This window comes from Geotrypetes seraphini, chromosome 3 (assembly GCF_902459505.1).
Source record: "Geotrypetes seraphini chromosome 3, aGeoSer1.1, whole genome shotgun sequence".
NCBI lineage: Eukaryota > Metazoa > Chordata > Amphibia > Gymnophiona > Dermophiidae > Geotrypetes > Geotrypetes seraphini.
This window is the reverse complement of record NC_047086.1, coordinates 12,165,875-12,184,988: the sequence shown is the minus strand read 5'-3', so window position 1 is coordinate 12,184,988 and position 19,114 is coordinate 12,165,875. Positions and strand designations below refer to the sequence as shown.

General features: G+C 42.6%; 1 protein-coding gene across 2 annotated transcripts in view; it reads right to left on the bottom strand.

Annotated features, from left to right (window-relative positions):
• Window positions 1–651: 651 nt before the first annotated feature.
• Window positions 652–19,114, bottom strand: part of RTN4IP1 (reticulon 4 interacting protein 1) — a 105,269-nt gene continuing 86,806 nt past the window's right edge. The window contains exons 7-10 of one of the 2 annotated variants that reach the window (XM_033936858.1): window positions 9,969–10,152; window positions 6,886–6,898; window positions 6,732–6,773; window positions 873–987 (exon numbers count right to left, since the gene is read on the bottom strand). In XM_033936858.1, the coding sequence (XP_033792749.1) occupies window positions 6,769–6,773; window positions 6,886–6,898; window positions 9,969–10,152 (202 nt within the window). In that variant the 3' untranslated portion in view covers window positions 873–987; window positions 6,732–6,768. Of the gene's footprint in view, window positions 988–6,731; window positions 6,774–6,805; window positions 6,899–9,968; window positions 10,153–19,114 lie in introns of both variants that reach the window. The other variant, XM_033936857.1, reaches the window with a different exon arrangement.

The window sequence follows — 19,114 nt, the reverse complement described above, 5'->3', positions numbered from 1 at the left end:
TGGGAGCCCCCGGAGCCGAACGGAAGAAATAAAACTTTTTTTTTTTTTTTCCCCGATAATCGACGGACTAAGAAGGAAAAACAACAAATAAAGCACAGCGACCGAGCTAAATAACCCAGACGCGGTGTCTGAAGGCAGAAAAATAGGAGCTCAATTTCCATAGGGCTTCTGGCTCCGCGGAAAAAACTGAACTGAGGACCACGAGGTGGGGATGCGCCCTCTAGTGGGCAAGAAGGCATGCACATGCGTGGTGCAGTGTAGCAAACTTGAAACTTCAATCAAGTTTGCTTGAAAAGCTGTCCGCGCTGGGGCTCCGTAGATGACGTCACCCACATATGAGAATATCATGCCTGCTTGTCCTGGGATAATATGACGTCACCCACATGTGAGAATATCATGCCTGCTTGTCCTGGGATAATAGTCTTTTCCAATATGTACAAATAAAGATCAATAAAGACACCATACATGGCATCGTTTGTAGTGGACAAAATCCTTCAGCCAAAAACTTAAGTATCTGTCAATGCTTCATGCTTAGACAATGGACTTCCTATATGCTCCTTTTAACTCATTCCTACCTCCCAGAAGCTTGTTCTAGTTCTAGAGACATGCTGAGGAAGTCAGCTGTTAAAACCCTCATGGTAGGTTAGCCTCTTTGAAAGGTGCATCTTGTTTTATTTCAAATAAGTAAAAGAAATCTGTACAAATTGGGAAAGCAAACTCGATGGTACTAGAAATCCACTGCATCACTTTGGATGGCTACTGACTCCATTCCTGTACGTGACCTTCCATTTCATGTCATGGAAAGAAAGGCAAGATGGACTTGGGTCTAGTCTGGATTTTTGAGAACTTGGTGCATCTCAGCCTGAATTATTTGTGCTCCTGGATGACTGCAATTACTGTTTTGCCCCGTGAATGGCCTCTCTCAAGCTTCTCAAAGGCCTTGGGAACATCAGCAAACGCGAAGACCTCATCGATGACTGGGCGGATCTATGAGGAAAGAAATGATGTTTTTAGATAAACGTAACAGTTTCAATCTTGAGCTGCAGCCAATTAAAAGCAGTCTACTTCACCGGAATTATAGTAAACAACAGCAGTTTTGCCCAGTCACATTCATTATCAAATAGTCATTCAACCAACAATCCAGCAGTATTATTACAACATTTTACTCTAAGTTCCAGTTATCAATGTTTTCCCCTCCTCCACTGAGATATACAGGGCCTGCCCTCAGAGCCTACTTATTTCTGATCCATCTTTGTCATATTCAGGGCCGAGACCATACGAAGTCTGCCCTGCACTGGCCCCACTTCTCAACTACTGCCGTTGTCATCGAAACCCACTCCTGCCCATTCGGAACTGTCTTAACAGAAAGGGTAAGAGTAATGGGATTTCAAAATCACAGCAGCCGCCTTACAAATGTCCACTGGTGAAACAAAATTGGATGATTTGGCCCATGCATCTCTTGGAATGAGCTTTAAACAAGGCAGGATAATTCCTACCTTAATAACAAACAAGACGATGACCCTGCTTCCTTCAGCCAGCTTGCAATGATTGGCTTTGATGCCATCTGACCTTTCTGGGCTTGCCAAAAAGTTTATCCAATCTGTGGAACTCATTAGTCACCTCCAAGTACTTAAAAAGTGCTCTCGACATCGAGAAAATGCAATCTTATAGAAGGAGAGTAGATCTACTGACCGATTAACATGAACAGTGGAGACCACTTTCAGGAGAAAGGAAGAATTGTGCACTAGGGGCATAGCTAGAAGTTGACTTATGGGAGGAGGAGGAGGGGGTGGGGGAAGAGGGCAAGCATTTCCTCTTTTTACCCACATCCCTGCTACAGCTGTTGCCAGCTCCCCACTTCTGGATCATACCTTTGCTGGCAGAGATTCTCAAGTCATGCCAGCTGAAGTTTTACAGATGGAGCCCTATAGGTGCAGACAGCCTCCGATTCCAGCACTTCCAAAGTGGGGGTCCAGGGCCCCCCATTGGCTAGGTTACTGATGTGTGAAAAATAACCACTGCTTCTGTAAAATGGAAGAAGGGTTCCCTAGAACACTGTTCTTCAACCGCCAGTCCGCAGACCGGTGTCAGTCCGCAGAAAATTTCTGCCGGTCCACACAGGGCCGGCAAGATTGAGTCGGCAGTTAAATTTCCTGCCGACTGCGGTTCCTCCTGACTGCTGTTCCTCCTAGCCTCAGGTGATCAAGACAGGCTGCTGACGTCGGGGCCTTCCCTCTGTGAGTCTCGCCTGTTCAGAAACAGGACGTTGAAACAAAATGGGCGGGACTCAGAGAGTGAAGGTCCTAACATCGGCAGCCTGTCATGATCGCCGCCCCTGTCGAGTTGCTGAAGAGGGCCCCGGGGAAGGTGCAAGTGGAAAAGAGAGAGCTGCAGGTACAAGGGAGATGGTCAACGTGTTCGAGCAAAATCCTGGGGAGCCTTCAACAGTGGCTGTCTCCCCTCCCAGCCAGGGCAGTGATTCACCGGCAACTTCCTCTTTCCTCAGAGGCGGCAACTAACCCAAGGCTGCCTAAGTAAATCACTGCTGCAGGCAAGTACTTGAGAACTGTTGGAAGGGGAGGAAGCCACTGTAGGAGACTGGGAAGCTGCTAGATAAGGGAGAGCTGCTACTGGACCTGGAGGGAGGTAGAAGGAAAGATGCTGCTGGGAGGGGAGGAGGAAAAGGGATGGGAAGAGAGTTAATGCTGGATAGGGGGAGGAAGGAAGGGAGAAGGAAAAAAGGAAGGAAACAGCTAGCAGGGAGATTACAGGAAGGGAAGGGGGTCAGGGTGGAATGGAGAGATCAGATGAGGGAGAGGGGAGAGAGAGGAATGAGAAAGTAGAGAGAGATTAATGCTGGAAAGGGGGTCAGCAGAGAAATGAGAGAGGGATAAAGATGCTAGATCTGGTGTAGGAGAGATAAAAATGAAGAAAGCAGTGAAGCTGGAATGAATGATGTAAAAAGGAGAGAGAGGAGGCACAGGCTGGATGGACAAGGGAGAGGGGCATAGAAAGAAGTCAGATACATATGGAAGGGGGAGAGGGCAGACAATGGATGGAACACGCAGATGCTGGATTGAAGAGACAGGGCAGACGCTGGAAGTTCAAGTTCAAGTTTATTTGTTCTTAATGAATCGCCTATTTAAAATTGCTAGGCGATGTACAATCATAAAAAATATACAAATAAAATATTGGTGCTGACATATAAAATAACTAATGTTTTGGGCTAAAAACTTAAACAAAATACATACATATAAAATAATTTTGTTCTGAGTTAAAACTTACAAGAATTGTGAGGGTAAATGGGGAAAAAGTTACAATGTTTAGATAGAAGAGAAGGAAAAACATATAAGGGAAAGACGAAAAGGGGGGGTAGTTTTAGCTGCTTAAATAAAAAACGCAGATGAAAGCAGAAACCAAAGACAACAAAAGGTAGAAAAAAAATCATTTTATTTCTATTTTGTCATTAGAATATATCAGATTTGAAATATATATCCTGCTAGAGACATAACTAGGGACTGCAAAGCCCAGGCAGTACTTCTTTAGCTTCCATCTGACTTTGGGCTCTCTCTGACCAGGGGGCACTCCCCTAACACTGTTCCTGTCATGTGTGACTGCAGTATTCTGTTAGCATGATATTTCTGTGTAGCATTCCAAAATAACTTGGCTTGCTCAGTTTTCTTGATAGTAGAGGGGATATATGTGAAGGGGAGGGGAGACAGGGGTTTTGTTGGTCCGTGCTCTGTATATTTGTATTTATAAAATCACAATTGTTCAGAATATTGTTTCTTTTTATACCTTAATAAAATAAGTTCAATATAAAATCATAACTGCGGCTTGTGCAGATGGGATCAGATGGTTTGCGGGGACCGAGCTCGCAGAGACGGGGCGGAAATGGTTTTTTTTAAATTTCAGTCTTAATAGTTTGCCAGTCCACAAAATAATTCTTTTATTTCTGCCAGTCCACGGGTGTAAAAAGGTTGAAGAACGCTGCCCTAGAAGACAGAGCCTGAAGCTCAACAATGCATCCAGCTGCGCCAATAAAGGAGAGATTCCAAAACTACCTACATCCTAAAATCTCTATATCATTGAGTAGCAGAAGCCTTGCTTTTTTATCTTTCTTTTAAGAGAGAGTTTCCAAATTTACAGCTTCTCAGGATGATTATAAAATTTTTAATAAAACTGCAGCCTCTCTTGCCCTTCTAGGGGAAGGGTCCTTTCTAAACATCCTAACCCAGTGGTCTCGGGGCCACTTGCGGCCCACCAGGTACTATTTTTAGGCTCTCGGTATGTTTATCATAATCACAAAATTAAAATGAAACAGTTTCTTGATCATATGTCTCTTTAGCTATAAATGATAATATTATTATTATGACTTAGCCAAAAGGAAAAATTTAGAAACTATAAAGAGCCAAACATCGTCTGGTAATAATAAACTTCTATTTATTATGACAGGGGTTGCCATACAACGGATTACGAATAATTTGAAGAATTGGAATAGATTGAATTATAGTTTCTGGTGGAATTCTTTATGTCATATATATATATATATATAATGGAAAAGGTAATAGCTACACAGCAGGGGTATTTAAGAAAATTTCAGGATGTTTGGGAGCCTTTAACAAATTATTGTAATAAATAAATACCTTTTTTCCTTTTAATTATGCATGTCCAAGGATAGGGGTGGGGGAGGGGGTAGATTTTGGTCTTTGTATAATTGTAAGGAATATGAGGATGGGGATGGGAATTATTATATGTTTTTCTGTGTTCAAAGATTGTTATGAAATAGGGGGAAGGGGGGAGATAACTTCTAAACTGGATTATTGCAGAATATTAAGTATTGTATCTAAGTTAAAAATGTTTTATTTGCTGAAATACTTATTATAAGTTTTAAAAATGAATAAAGATTTTTTTAAAAAAGAGTTTTACCTCATGCAAAATTGTCATCCTATATAATAAAACACTTCGCGCGCATGCGCACTCCTAGCGGCGTGCTTCCATGATCAGTAGGTCTGTGGCCGCAGGAGTGCGCATGCACGAATCCCCAGCACCTACCTACACTCGCCAGAAGGACTGGACCCCAGCGCTGGACATCCTGTTCTCCTGGCAGCTCCTCTCACGAGCTGCACCAGCGTCGGAGAAGGCTTCCGACGCTGGCGGGGATCGAGAGGAGCCGCGGCAAAACCTCAAGGGGCGGGAAGGGAAGCGCCGAAAAAAGACTTTCTTCGCGGTCCCGACTCCAAACGCCAATTCAAGCAGCGTGTGCAGCACTCTACACATGCTGCTTCGGGGCCTTCTACTGCCCCGATTTGCTCTGCCGTGTCTCTGATGATGTCATCAGGGATGTGCCAGAGTAAATCAGGGCAGTAGAAGGCCCCGAAGCAGCGTGTGTAGAGTGCTGCACATGCTGCTGGAGTTGCAGGTTTGTCGGGAAAGGGGAGCAGGAGAGAAGACATGCACAGCCACTTGCAGCAGGGGCTTAGAGGGCCAGAGAGCTGCAATTGGACAGACTGAGGAAGGAAATGTTCAGATAAAGAAGAGCTGAGACTGAAGAAGGAAAGAAAATTGGAGAGACTGAGGTAGGAAATGTTCAGATTAAGAAGGGCTGAGACTGAAGAAGGAAAAAAAAATAGGAATAAATACCTAAAGGGAAATACAAGATCAGGAGCATACAGAGAAAAAAATACAGCATAGAGGTTTGCAGGAATAAGGAACACACAGATAAAGTAGAGCAGAGACCCCCTGCAAGAAGAGAAAAAGAGCAAAGAGACTGGGGATGAGAAAGAGAGCAGACATGCTTGCAGGAGAAAAAGCAAGGCAGTAATGTTACAGCTGGAGAGTGCAAAGTGAGGAAGAAAGCAGAGACAGCGCTACACAGGGAAATGGAGAGGGAGAGAGACAGAAAGAAAGAAAAAAAAAAGACAGACATATATTCTAGCACCCGTTAATTTAACGGGCTTAAAGACTAGTTTCTTTAATAAGATATTAACTCTTTTTCTTTTTTTTCTGAGGTCCTCCAAGTACCTACAAATCCAAAATGTGGTCCTGCAAAGGGTTTGAGTTTGATACCACTGTCCTAACCCTTCCAAGACACAAGTTTCAAGTTTAATATGTTTTTGATTAATCGCTTCATCTAAATTCGAAGCGATGTACAATATGATAAAATTACAATGTAAAAACAGAATCATAGAAGATAATACTAACAAGGTTAAAAAACAAATTTGACGAAACTGGAGACAAGAGGAAAATATGGGGAAGAAGTTACATTTTAAATAAAAAAGAATATACATAAAGGGAAAGCACATAAGGGAGGGATAATGATAATGATTTTAAAAAGATAAAATTTAGTAGAAGAGTAAAATTGGAAATGAGACTTGAAAGAAAACTTTATGAGATTCTCATGATTATTTAAAAAGACAATTAGAAGCATAGTTAAATGCGTCATTAAACAGGAATGTTTTTAGTTTACATTTAAATTTTCCTAAATTAGATTCTTCCCTTATAAAGCTCGGTAGAGAATTCCAAGTCTGGGGTGCAGTGACTGAAAAAATAAACTGACGACGCGTATTTATTATTTTTAGCGATGGAATCGTTAGAAGGTGCTGTGTGGCAGATCTTAAAGTTCTATTAGCTGTATAAGGGATAAGCAGTTTGTGAATGAAAGCCGGAGTTTTATAGAGAAGTGATTTAAAGGTGAGCAAGCAGAGTTTATATATTATTCGATGACCCACCTCAAATGCTTAGGAGCATGGGATCAATGTGTCTTCCTCACCCTATAAAGAGAAAAGAAAATGGCAAAACTGACCTTTCCTTCATCAACAAGCTGGGTGATCTCATCCAAGGACAAGCCACTGGGTGCGAAGAAACTCCAGCGATAATGCTTACCTTTACACAGGTGCTAAGAGAGGTGCAAATGAAGAGAGAAAGACAAGGTTAATATGGACCACCAACTTGCACATGTACATAAAAAAATCAAATTCATTTTAACTGATGCATTTACTGCTCCCCCACCCCCTGTATTTCCATGGCCAAACAAGATGACATTCTTGTGTCTATCATCCTGGAAGAAAAAGTGGTTATAGCAAAGAAGACATTTTCTGTTATCAGCCAAGTCGCCAGAGATGGTAGCTGGTCAGCTCTGTTCTCATCAGGGCCACATGCTGGTCTCCTTTCCAGGGTGCCCAGTATATGCAAGTGTAGCTGATCGAGGAGTGGCTTAGCAGTAAGAGTACTGGGTTCAAATCCTGCTTCCTCCACTGATATTTCTTGTGACCTTAGACAATTCACTTATGCTTCCATTGCCTCAAATACAAACCACACAAAGCTTCTTCAGGTAGGGAAGTAACTAAAGTACCTGTGTATAACTTGTCTTGACTTGAATTTGGAAAGACAAGTATCCAAATCCAATCCAAATATTTATTATGAAATGCAAATTGTGCAATCCTCAAGGATGAAAGCTGAAGAGTTGCGATGACCAAGAATTGCCTTGAACTTCTTTACAGGAGTTTCCTGGACTCCTCAACTTTCCCAAAGAATCCAAAACATAACTTAGAGGATGCCAGTAATTACTGACCAGTTGTATCCATCCCACTGTTCACAAAGATAAAGGAAGGTTATGTTATGGGTCAACTTGAACGGTACCTTCAACGCTTTAATATCCTTCACCCCTCACAATCAGGATTTAGGAAAAATCATAGTACAGAGACAGTAATATCCACAATAATTGCATACGGTAAAGGCTACTGATTTCATCCAGTTCAACCTCAGCAGCACTTTCAAACTAGTAGACTTTGACCAAATACTAGAAATCTTAAGTCATTTTGACCTGCACAGGCCCACCCTAACTTGGTTCCAAGGTTTCCTAACACAACACAACACCACTATACCATCAAAAAAGACAATATATTTTCAAACAGTTGGCATCCATTAAGTGGTGTGCCTTAAGGCTCCCCACTCTCACCCCCACTTTTCAACCTGCTTATGCAATCCCTGGGAACTACCTTAGAAAAGGCCAGAATGAATCACTTTTCCTATGCTGACGACATCGCACTCATCTTGCCAGTCACTTCACAAATAGATGACATCCTTCCTGCTTTCTGATCATCGAAAACTGGATCTCCACACATCGACTCAAACTCAACAAAAAACAAAATTCTTATGGCTAGGCCCTCAAAATGACCCCAAATACTTGTCAAACATAACTCTAGATGGGAACAGTTTCCCTCTAGACCTACATTCTCAGATCCTAGGGTCTGAAGTAGACAATTCCTTATCAATGCACAAAACATAATTATTTAGCTTTTCTGGTTATGAAGAAACTTGTTTGATATGGAGCCATTTCAGATCTTAGTACAATCCCTGATCTTCTCGAGATTAGACTACTGCAACATCACTTGCACAATCTGGTCCAAATCTCATAACTCAACTACAACCGGTGCAAAATTCAGCAATCAGATTGATCTTCAGACTTAGGAAAAATTTGAATATCTTCATCCTTATTACAAAAGCCTACACTGGTTATCTGTTACATCAGGAATAAAGTTCAAACTAGCATCACACACACTACTCCTCTGCCCTCCAACCCGGCCCGCTGATTAATCATTCCCCTTAACTGTATCCATGACATCCTGTTTGTCTGTCCTGCCAGTTTAGATTGTAAGCTCTTTCAAGCAGGGACTGTTTTCATACTCTTTGTGATTCTGTGCAGTGCTGCATGCATCTGGTAGCACTATAGAAATAATTAATAATAGTAATAGTAGTATTCAAAATCCTTCACAGCAATGTTCCAAGCTACCTATCAGACCTAGCAATACTACTCCAAGGCTCCTCTAAATACTTGACCAGAAACACCCTTCATCTAAAATTTCCAATGTACAAAAATCTCTAATCGACTAGACATTTAACCTTGTCCATTCAATATCAACTAGCTAACCAATGGATCCAACTGAACGTACACTTGTGTGACCACTAACTCAGATTCATAAAACTTCCAAGAAAAAGAATCAACCACAAACTAATTCGTAGTTTATTTAAGTAATGTACTGCATTATGTCTGTATAACTCCCTTCATTTGCTGTAATTCCTGGGTCAACTAACCCATCTAACAATTTCTGCAATCCATCCTTGAATTAAATATGTAAAGGCGGAACAGAAGTATTTGTATAACAAAACATAACACAACAGGTTTTTTCTACGTTGGTTTCTGTTTCTTTTAATTCCCTACTGTCGTTACACTCAAGAATTTCTCAAAGATATAAACTTGTTTTGCCCTCTTTTAAAGGAATTAAAACATTAAGCTATCTCTCGCTCCTTTGCATTTACCTTTGTAAAGGTTTGGAACGATCTTCCTTCTGAAATTAGAATCTTACCCTCTCTTCAGAGTTTTCGTAAATCCTTAAAAATGCTACTGTTTCAGAAATCATTGATGGATTCTCCCAATTTACATTGAAGATTCTAATAATGTTGTTCTCATTTCAGTATATTCCAACTTAATTTTCTTACTTTATGTGAAGAATTAATTATTGTAAACTGAGTCAAGCCCTACCACAAGGATGACCCGGTATAAAAACCTACAGGTTGGATTGGAACATAAGAATAGCCATGCTGGGTCAGACCAATGGTCCATCAAGCCCAGTAGCCCGTTCTCACGGTGGCCAATCCAGGTCCCTAGTACCTGGCCAAAACCCAAGGAGTAGCAATATTTCATGCTACCAATCCAGGGCAAGCAGTGGCTTCCCCATGTCGTTCTCAATAACAAATTAAGGACTTTTCCTCCAGGAAATTGTCCAAACCTTTCTTAAAATCAGCCACGTTATCTGTTCTTACCACAACCTTTGGCAATGCATTCCAGAGTTTAACATAACCTTCCACTTTAGTCTATACTTAGTTTTGACAATATGCTGTATGTGAATGACCCCCATACTGTACACTGTACAATAATGGCACTTGAAAGATATTTGCACAGTTACCTTCATTGTTTTGGTGGCCATGGTGATACCAGTCTGCAGCATGCCATCTGCTAGGCCAAGTCTGTCTGTATTCAGTAGGAGAGGGGTTATCAGGGTGACATACTTGGCTCCAGACCATGGCTTCAGGAACTTGAGAGCCCAGTTCTCAGTAGAGCCACCAACGTTATCCAGGATAAGGTCAAACCTAGAGAGGAGATAAGTAGGGGATGTGATTTCTGGCTGCTGCCAAAGCCTACCATGAAAGGCACTATAAAAATACAGAGGAAGCCTGTCTGCTCTCAAGGGAATGTACATGCCAACCTCCCTTCTCTGGACAGCCGTGACAGCTCACATATACCCCATGCAGTTCTAAGAGATTCAAAATTTGGAGATAAAATGTCACTATAAAAAGAAAAAAATATCTCATTTTGAAATCAGGTTCAACAAGTAGTTTTCAAGGCTAACTGCTGTCCACGACTCTGCCTCTATTGTTCTGCAGATTTCACAGACTGCCTTCAGGCACCATCAGAAAATGGATTAAACCATTATTGAATGGAAAGAGGAACCTTATTCTCGCAAAGCCTGACCAAAATGCACATTTTTAGTGGTATACGAGATCTGACAATTAAGTTCATGAACTTGCCACCATGCGCTTATGTTGGCAGCACTGTACAAACAGCTCGGTAAGGTTTCACAACCTTGGTATATCAGCGTCTCACAGCTGTGTTCGTGTCAACATGTAGTGGATGGCATCTTTATATTGATTGAGATAGATTTAAATATTACCAATTTAACTTTTAAAATAAACCATTATATTTCCAAACTTCAAGCCTGGGCTACATCTGTCTAGATGAAGCTAAATGCAGCCAAAACTAAACTTTTGTGGTTAGGCCCAAAACTGGATTATCTCCCTCCTACTGTACTTCTGGACTCTGGAGCCTCCTTACAAATTGAGTTCTCTTCCAAGATTTGGGGAATACTTTTTGACTCTTCCCTCACCTTTAAGGATCAGATAAATTCTCTGGTTAAGAAATGTTTTTTTAATTTACGAATGCTGAGGAAGGTTAGATCTCTTTTTCATCAACGTCACTTTTCCGTTCTGGTCCAATCAATTGTACTTTCTCGGCTAGATTATTATAATGCTGTTTATCTTGGCATTACAGGGATCTGTCTTCAAAGACTGCAGTTGATTCAGAATACTACTGCGAAGTTGATTTATGGAAAAAGCAAATTCAACCATGTGACTCCCTTGCTTTCGAGCCTTCATTGGCTCCCAGTTTGTCTCAGAATTCAGTTTAAATGTATATGTATTATTTTAAAAATTTTATATGGTATCTTTATTCCTCTTGTCCCTCTTCTATGGAATGTTTATAGATTTTCATATGCGAGAGGAACTCAACAATTTAAACTTTCCCTCCCTTCCAAGAAAGGAATTAAAAGAATTAAGAATTTCAGCCTTTCTATGGCTTTTAAATTCTCCCAATTATGGAATGATCTTCCTTTGATTCTGAGGTGTCTTAATTTCTTCCAGACTTTTTGGAAATCCTTGAAAACTTATCTATTTGCTAAACACCTTGAAAATTAATTTCCATGTATTTTTTTATTTTTATTTTCCAATTCTTTATTCATTTTTCCATCTTACATCAAGTGTACAATATTACATCAATTGAATCATACACATCACTTGAAAATCTTTCTATTATCTTAAATACATAAATTAACCCCCTCCCCCACCCACCCTTTCCACAAATACTGTAATAAAAAATATCATACATGTGTTATATTCATAAATATTGATTAAACCTATAATATAACTATATATCACCCCCCCTCCCATTATTATAATTATACTTTCAGTGAAAAAAAAAGGTGTCTAATCATTACAATATGTTATCAATGGCCCCCAAATATTTTTAAAATTATTATAATTCCGTTTTTGTATGGCAATTATTCTTTCCATTTTGTATATATGGCACAACGAATTCCACCAGAAGGTGTAATTAAGTCTAGTGTAATTTTTCCAATTTCTAGTGATATGCTGAATGGAAACTCCTGTCATCATTAATAAAAGTTTATTATTGCTTCATGAAATTTGACTTTTTATTCTCATTGACGTCCCAAATAGAATTGTATCATATGATAGAGTTATATGGTTTTCTAATAAACAATTAACTTGAGGCCAAATTGATTTCCAAAAGGCCATGATACAGGGACAAAAGTATATTAAATGATCTAGAGTCCCTGCTTCCAGATTACAATGCCAGCATCTATTAGACTTAGAGCTATCCAACTTTTGTAATCTAACTGGGGTCCAAAATGCTCTATGTAACAAAAAGAACCAACTTTGTCTCATAGATGCGGACACTGTACATTAGAGAATGACACGGGGAAAAAATCTGTCCCCGTCACCGGCCCACCATCCTCTGCACCGCCCCGTCACCGCCGTTCCCTTCACCGCCCCGTCACCGCCATCCCTTTCATAGCCCCGTCACCGCCACTGCCATCCCATTCACCGCCCCGTCACCGTCCCCGCTGCATCCATATAAGCCTTAGTACTGTAATATTTAGCTTATTCCTTTCTTATAAATCAAAGTTCCTGCTGCTGAACTAGAGAAAGAGATGTTCAGCTGGTAGGGCTTTGTTTATAAATTTTTATCAACACAACTAATATACTACTTTATCCTAAAGCAAAAAATAAATAAATAGAATTTTTTTTTCTACCTTTGTTGTGTGGTTTCTGCTTTCCACATCTTCTCATTCAATTCCTTCCATCCACTGTGTGTCTTCTCTCTACGTCTTCCATTTGCTGTTACTGTGCCTCTCCCTTCACCCCCCCCCCTCCAATTGGTCTAGCACCCATCTTCTTCCCTCCGCTCCCCCATAGTCTGGCATCTGTCTTCTTCCCACTCTGTCTTCCACATTTCCCTTCGGGGTCTGTTCCTCTCCACCCTCCTTCAATGTCTGTCCTATTCCTTTCCACCACCACCCTTCCCTCCCTCCTTTACCATCTGTTCCTTTCTACTACCCTTCAGCTCCTCTCAGGTGGCTTATCTATCTACCTTCCTCCCTCTTATTTTCACGGCACGTTACAATGTAATTTGTGCAAGCCACTGGAGCCTGCAAGCTCGGTCCCTGTCCCATCCCCACAAACCATCTCGCTTCTGTGCTCCTATTTTCTCCATTTCTAATATCTCCCCTATGTATCTGTCATTGCCCCCCCCCCCCTGTGTCCATATACCATCCCCATGGCATGTCCCCTTTATGTCACTGTCCCTATGCCCCATGCACATAATTTTCCCTCTTTCTGTTACCTTCCTGTTACCTTCCTCTTCCATACCAGTGTGTCTCTTCTTTTCAACCCCATCTAGCTTTTTTCCCTCTTTCTTCCCCCCCCCCCCCTGCTTCTAGCATCTGGCTCACCTGCCAGTCCTTCCCTTTCTTTCCTGCTGTGGGTTTTTCTTTCTGTCTTCATCTCCTTGGCCCAGAATCCTTTTCCCTTTCACTCCCTCCTTCCAATTTGAGCCGGGAACACGAGCGATCGCACGGTCCCCGCAGCCACCACCCGCCTGCCCAATCGATCCTACTGTTTAGCCAGCTCTCTCCCTTCTCCTCACCTTAGTTTGTAGGTTTTGTTTTTCGGCGACATGCACGCGCGGCTGCTCAGTGTTCAATCTTCTGCTCTGCTGCAACTTCCTGTTTCCGGTTGCGTCAGAGCAGAAGATCGAAACTGAGCAGCAGCGGGTGCGCGGCTCTCTGATAGCGTGCGGGTCGCCGAAAAAGAAAACCTACAAACTAAGGTGAGGAGAAGGGAGAGAGCTGGCTAAACAGTAGGATCGATTGGGCAGGCGGGTGTGTGCTGCGGGGATCACGCGATCCTTCATGCCTCACTGCGGGGACAAGACCATTCACCGCCCCACGGGCGGTGAATGGCCTTGTCCCCATCGCCCAGCGACTGCTAGTTTTCGTTCCCCGTTTCGGCAGGTGACCCGCGGCTAAAATGCGGTGGCCGCGGGTAAACCGCCACCGTGTCATTCTCTACTGTACATCTCATTCTCCAAAACCAAACTGATGCTTAATCTCAATGCTCCAAAAGTCTCTAAGACCAGTCTTTGGTTTTTTATTCATATATCCAGATATCAATTTATACCACTGTGCGGCCTGGTGTCCCAAGAAATCCGCCTGAAAGTATAAGAATTCCAGACTATACTGATTGTTAAGATTTTTCCATTCAGGGAACCCCTCCTGAATAACCTGCTTCAGCTGCAACCATTTAAAGCTTTGTGATTTGTTTAAACCATATTTATGTTGCAACTGTGAAAAATCAAGCAGTTTACCATTTGAAATAACATCACCTAAACTCCGTATACCTGCAATAATCCAATGCTTCCATACGATTTTAAAACCACCAATTTGAATCTTGGAGTTTAGCCATGAAGATTGATTTGTTGATTTGTGTATTGAATTTGGAGTTAAATTGCTGACATAATGCAATGTTTTCCATGTGTCCATCAATATTCTGTTCTCTTTATATTTCCTAGGCATCTTAACACTGAGAACATGAGATAAGTTTATAGGAAACATGAGTCGCCATTCCAAATACAATCAATCTGGGATATTTTCCATGAGCTCTGGGAGACCACGTATTTTTTTAGTAATTCTATTGTTAACCATGTCGAGCTTCCCATGGTTGAATGACCCAGTATATAAGGCTAAGTTTTAGTTTAGTTTAGTAGTGGTGTCTTGCTGAGTGATGTTCATTATTGTTATTGCATGTTTCTGTGTGCCGTCATGAGAACGTCAGAGCTGGAATTAGAGCAAAGAACGAACATTAAATTCCTTGTTAACCTTGGCAAGAGTGGAAGTCAAATCAGGGACATGTTAGTCCAAGTTTAAGAGGATAATGCCATGAAGAAAACAGCAGTGTACAAATGAATTAAATGTTTTTCTGAGGGAAGAGAAAGCATCACTTATAAAGAAAGGTCAGGGTAGCCAATAACGCGCAGAACTGACAAAAACATTGAAAAAATTGGTTGAATTGTACGCCTAAATTGTTGGCTGACTATGAGAAGCATAGCAGTCAAGTAACTATTGATAAAGAAACAGGAAAATCTTAACTGAAAATATTGGCATGAGAAAAGTGTGTGCAAAAATGGTCCCAAAGGAGCTCACCAATGAACAAAAGCAAAGGAGAGTTTAAGGGCTCCTTTTACTAAGCTGTGATATCATTTTTAGCACATGCAGAATTGCCGCACGCGCTAAACACATGACGAGGACAAGAGGACATAGACTGAAACTGAGTGGCAGCAGGTTTAGGACAAATGTCAGGAAATTCTGTTTCACACAGCGCGTGGTGGGTGCTTGGAATGCACTCCCGGAGGAGGTTGTGGAGGAGACTACTGTTCTGGGATTCAAACGCAAGTTGGATGCACACCTTCTTGCATATCATATTGAGGGATACGGTAAATCCGGGTCTCCAAAAAGGAGTACCTAAATGGGCCGCCGCGTGTGCGGATCGCCGGACTAGATGGACCTCGGTCTGATCCGGTGAGGGCGTTTCTTATGTTCTTATGTTCTTACGTGGCTAGAACTAACGCCAGCTCAATGCTGGCGTTAGCGTCTAGTGCGCGCACTAAAACCGCTTTCGCAGCTTAGTAAAAGGAGCCCTAAGTTTGCCAAGACCTTTTGGAGAGACAAGATGATGTTTTGGGTCGTGTTATCACTGGTGATAAAACATGGGTGTACCAATACAACCCTGAAAGAAAGCGTCAAAGTGCACAGTGGAAGTCTGCCAATTCTTCACAACCAAAAAAAGTACCATCAGCCCAAATCACGAGTCAAAACGATGTTGCTAATCTTTTTTGATATCAGAGGGATTATTCATTATGAATATGTACCAACTGGACAAACAGTTAACCAACTATTTGGAAGTGCTGAAAAGGCCGACTGAAAAAGTTAGACAAAAATGACCTGAAATTTTCGACAACCCTTGGCTCTTGAAACACAACAATGCACCAGCTCACACGGCACTGTCTTGAGGGAGTTTTTAGCCAGTAAACAAATATGTATTGAAACACCCTCCCTACTCACATGATCTGGCCCCCAATGACTTTTTTCTTTGCCAGAAGATAAAGGAAATATTGAAAGGAAGACATTTTGATGATATTCCTGATGGCTATTCCAGAAAGCACAGTTACTTACCGTAACAGGTGTTATCCAGGGACAGCAGGCAGATATTCTTGACTGATGGGTGACGGCACCGACGGAGCCCCGGTACGGACAATTTTAGAGTGATTGCACTCTAAGAACTTTAGAAAGTTCTAGCTAGGCCGCACCGCGCGTGCACGAGTGCCTTCCCGCCCGACGGAGGCGCGCGGTCCCCAGTTAGGATAAACCAGCTAAGAAGCCAACCCGGGGAGGTGGGAGGGACGCAAGAATATCTGCCTGCTGTCCCTGGATAACACCTGTTACGGTAAGTAACTGTGCTTTATCCCAGGACAAGCAGGCAGCATATTCTTGACTGATGGGTGACCTCCAAGCTAACAAGAAGAGGGACGAAGGGAAGGTTGGCCATTAGGAAAACAAATTTTGTAAAATAGATTGGCCGAAGTGTCCATCCTGTCTGGAGAATGCATCCAGACAATAGTGAGATGTAAAAGTATGAACTGAGGACCAAGTAGCAGCCTTGCAGATTTCCTCAATGGAAGTGGAACGGAGGAAAGCTACAGACGCTGCCATAGCTCTAATCTTGTGGCCCGTGACAGAACCTTCCAGTGTCAGGCCCGACTGAGCATAACAGAATGAAACGCAAGCAGCAAGCCAATTGGACAGGGTGCGTTTAGATACAGGATGACCCAACTTGTTAGGATCAAAGGACAAAAACAGTTGAGGGGATGATCTGTGAGGTTTGGTGCGTTCAAGATAGTAAGCCAGAGCACGTTTACAATCCAAGGTGTGCAAAGCCTGTTCACCTGGATTAGAATGAGGCTTCGGGAAAAAAACAGGTAGAACGATGGATTGGTTAAGATGAAACTCAGACACAACCTTAGGAAGGAATTTTGGATGTGTACGGAGGACGACCTTATCATGGTGAAAAACAGTGAAAGGTGGATCAGCCACCAGTGCATGGAGCTCACTGACCCTCCTGGCAGAAGTGAGAGCTTTAAGAAAGACCACTTTCCAAGTTAGAAATTTAAAATGCGTTGTGGCCAAAGGCTCGAAAGGAGGCTTCATTAACGCAGAAAGAACCACATTAAGATCCCATACAACAGGAGGGGCCTTAAGAGGTGGCTTCACATTGAAAAGGCCCTTCATGAACCTCGAAACCAAGGGATGAGCTGAGAGGGGTTTTCCATGAATCGGCTCATGAAAAGCTGCAATAGCACTAAGGTGAACTCTTATCGAAGAGGATTTAAGACCAGAGTTAGATAAGGACAAAAGATAGTCCAACACCAGTCCCACTGCTGTAGACATGGGATTATGGCGATGTAAAAGGCACCAGGAAGAAAACCGAGACCACTTTTGTTGGTAACATTGAAGAGTAGACGGTTTCCTGGAGGCATCAATAATAGAACGAACAGGCTGAGAAAGGAGAGAGTGAGCCGAAGTCAGCCCGAGAGATACCAAGCTGTCAGGTGCAGAGACTGTAAGCTGGGATGAAGTAGAGTTTGCTGATGCTGTGTAAGTAGTGAAGGAAACAGTGGAAGAGGTAAGGGTTCCCTGGAACTGAGTTGAAGCAGAAGGGAGAACCAATGCTGTCTGGGCCACCGTGGAGCGATGAGAATCATGGTGGCTTGTTCCCTCTTGAGCTTGAATAATGTGCGCAGCATGAGCGGAAGAGGAGGAAATGCATAAAGGAAGAGATTGGTCCAATCCAGGAGAAATGCATCGGGTTCCAGACGGTGAGGAGAGTAAAGTCTGGAGCAAAATAGGGGCAGTTGATGGTTGTGGGGAGCTGCAAAAAGATCCACTTGAGGTGTGCCCCATTGAGAGAAAATGGACTGGAGAGTCGAGGGGTCGAGAGTCCATTCGTGAGGTTGAAGAATTCTGCTGAGATTGTCTGCTAAGCAATTCTGTTCCCCTTGGATGTAGACTGCCTTCAGGAATAGGTGATGATCAGTCGCCCAGGTCCAAATCCTTTGAGCTTCTTGACACAAGAGACGGGATCCCGTCCCTCCCTGTTTGTTGATGTAGTACATTGCAACTTGGTTGTCTGTGCAAATGAGTAGTACCTGAGGAAAAAGAAGATGTTGAAAAGCCTTGAGGGCGTAAAACATCGCTCTGAGTTCCAGGAAATTGATGTGGTGTTTCTTTTCCTGGGCAGTCCAAAACCCCTGAGTTTGGAACTCGTTCAAGTGAGCTCCCCATGCATAGGGGGAGGAATCCGTGGTGATGACCAGTTGATGAGGAGGTAGATGGAACAGCAGACCTCTGGATAGATTTGAAGATGTCAACCACCAAAGAAGCGACTGCCGAAGAGACGAGGTCACAGATATGAGTTGTGAGCAAGGATCCGACGCTTGAGACCACTGGTTCGCTAAGGTCCATTGAGGAGTACGTAGGTGGAGACGTGCGAAGGGAGTGACATGCACTGTAGAGGCCATGTGGCCCAAGAGTATCATCATGTGGTTTGCAGAGATGGACGTTTGCTGCAACACCCGTTGACAGAGATGAAGTATGTTGTGAAGGCGATTTGTTGGAAGAAATGCCCTCATCTGAAGTGTGTCCAGAATGGCTCCAATGAATTGAAGTCGTTGAGTTGGAATTAGATGCGACTTGGGTCGATTGATTTCGAACCCTAACAGTTGAAGAAAGAGAATGGTCTGATTGGTAGCAAGTTGAACGGTCTGAGGAGAATGAGCCTTGATCAGCCAGTCGTCCAAATAAGGGAAGACTTGAAAATTGTGAGAGCGGAGATAAGCCGCGACCACAATCAGACATTTGGTGAATACCCTGGGAGAGGAGGCTAGACCGAAGGGTAACACCTTGTACTGGTAATGATGCTGGTTGACGAGGAAGCGTAGATATTGCCTGGACGTTAGATGGATAGGAATGTGAGTGTACGCCTCCTTGAGATCGAGAGAGCATAGCCAGTCGCCCTGAGAGAGAAGAGGATATAGGGTTGCAAGAGATAACATTTTGAACTTCTCCTTGACCAGACACTTGTTGAG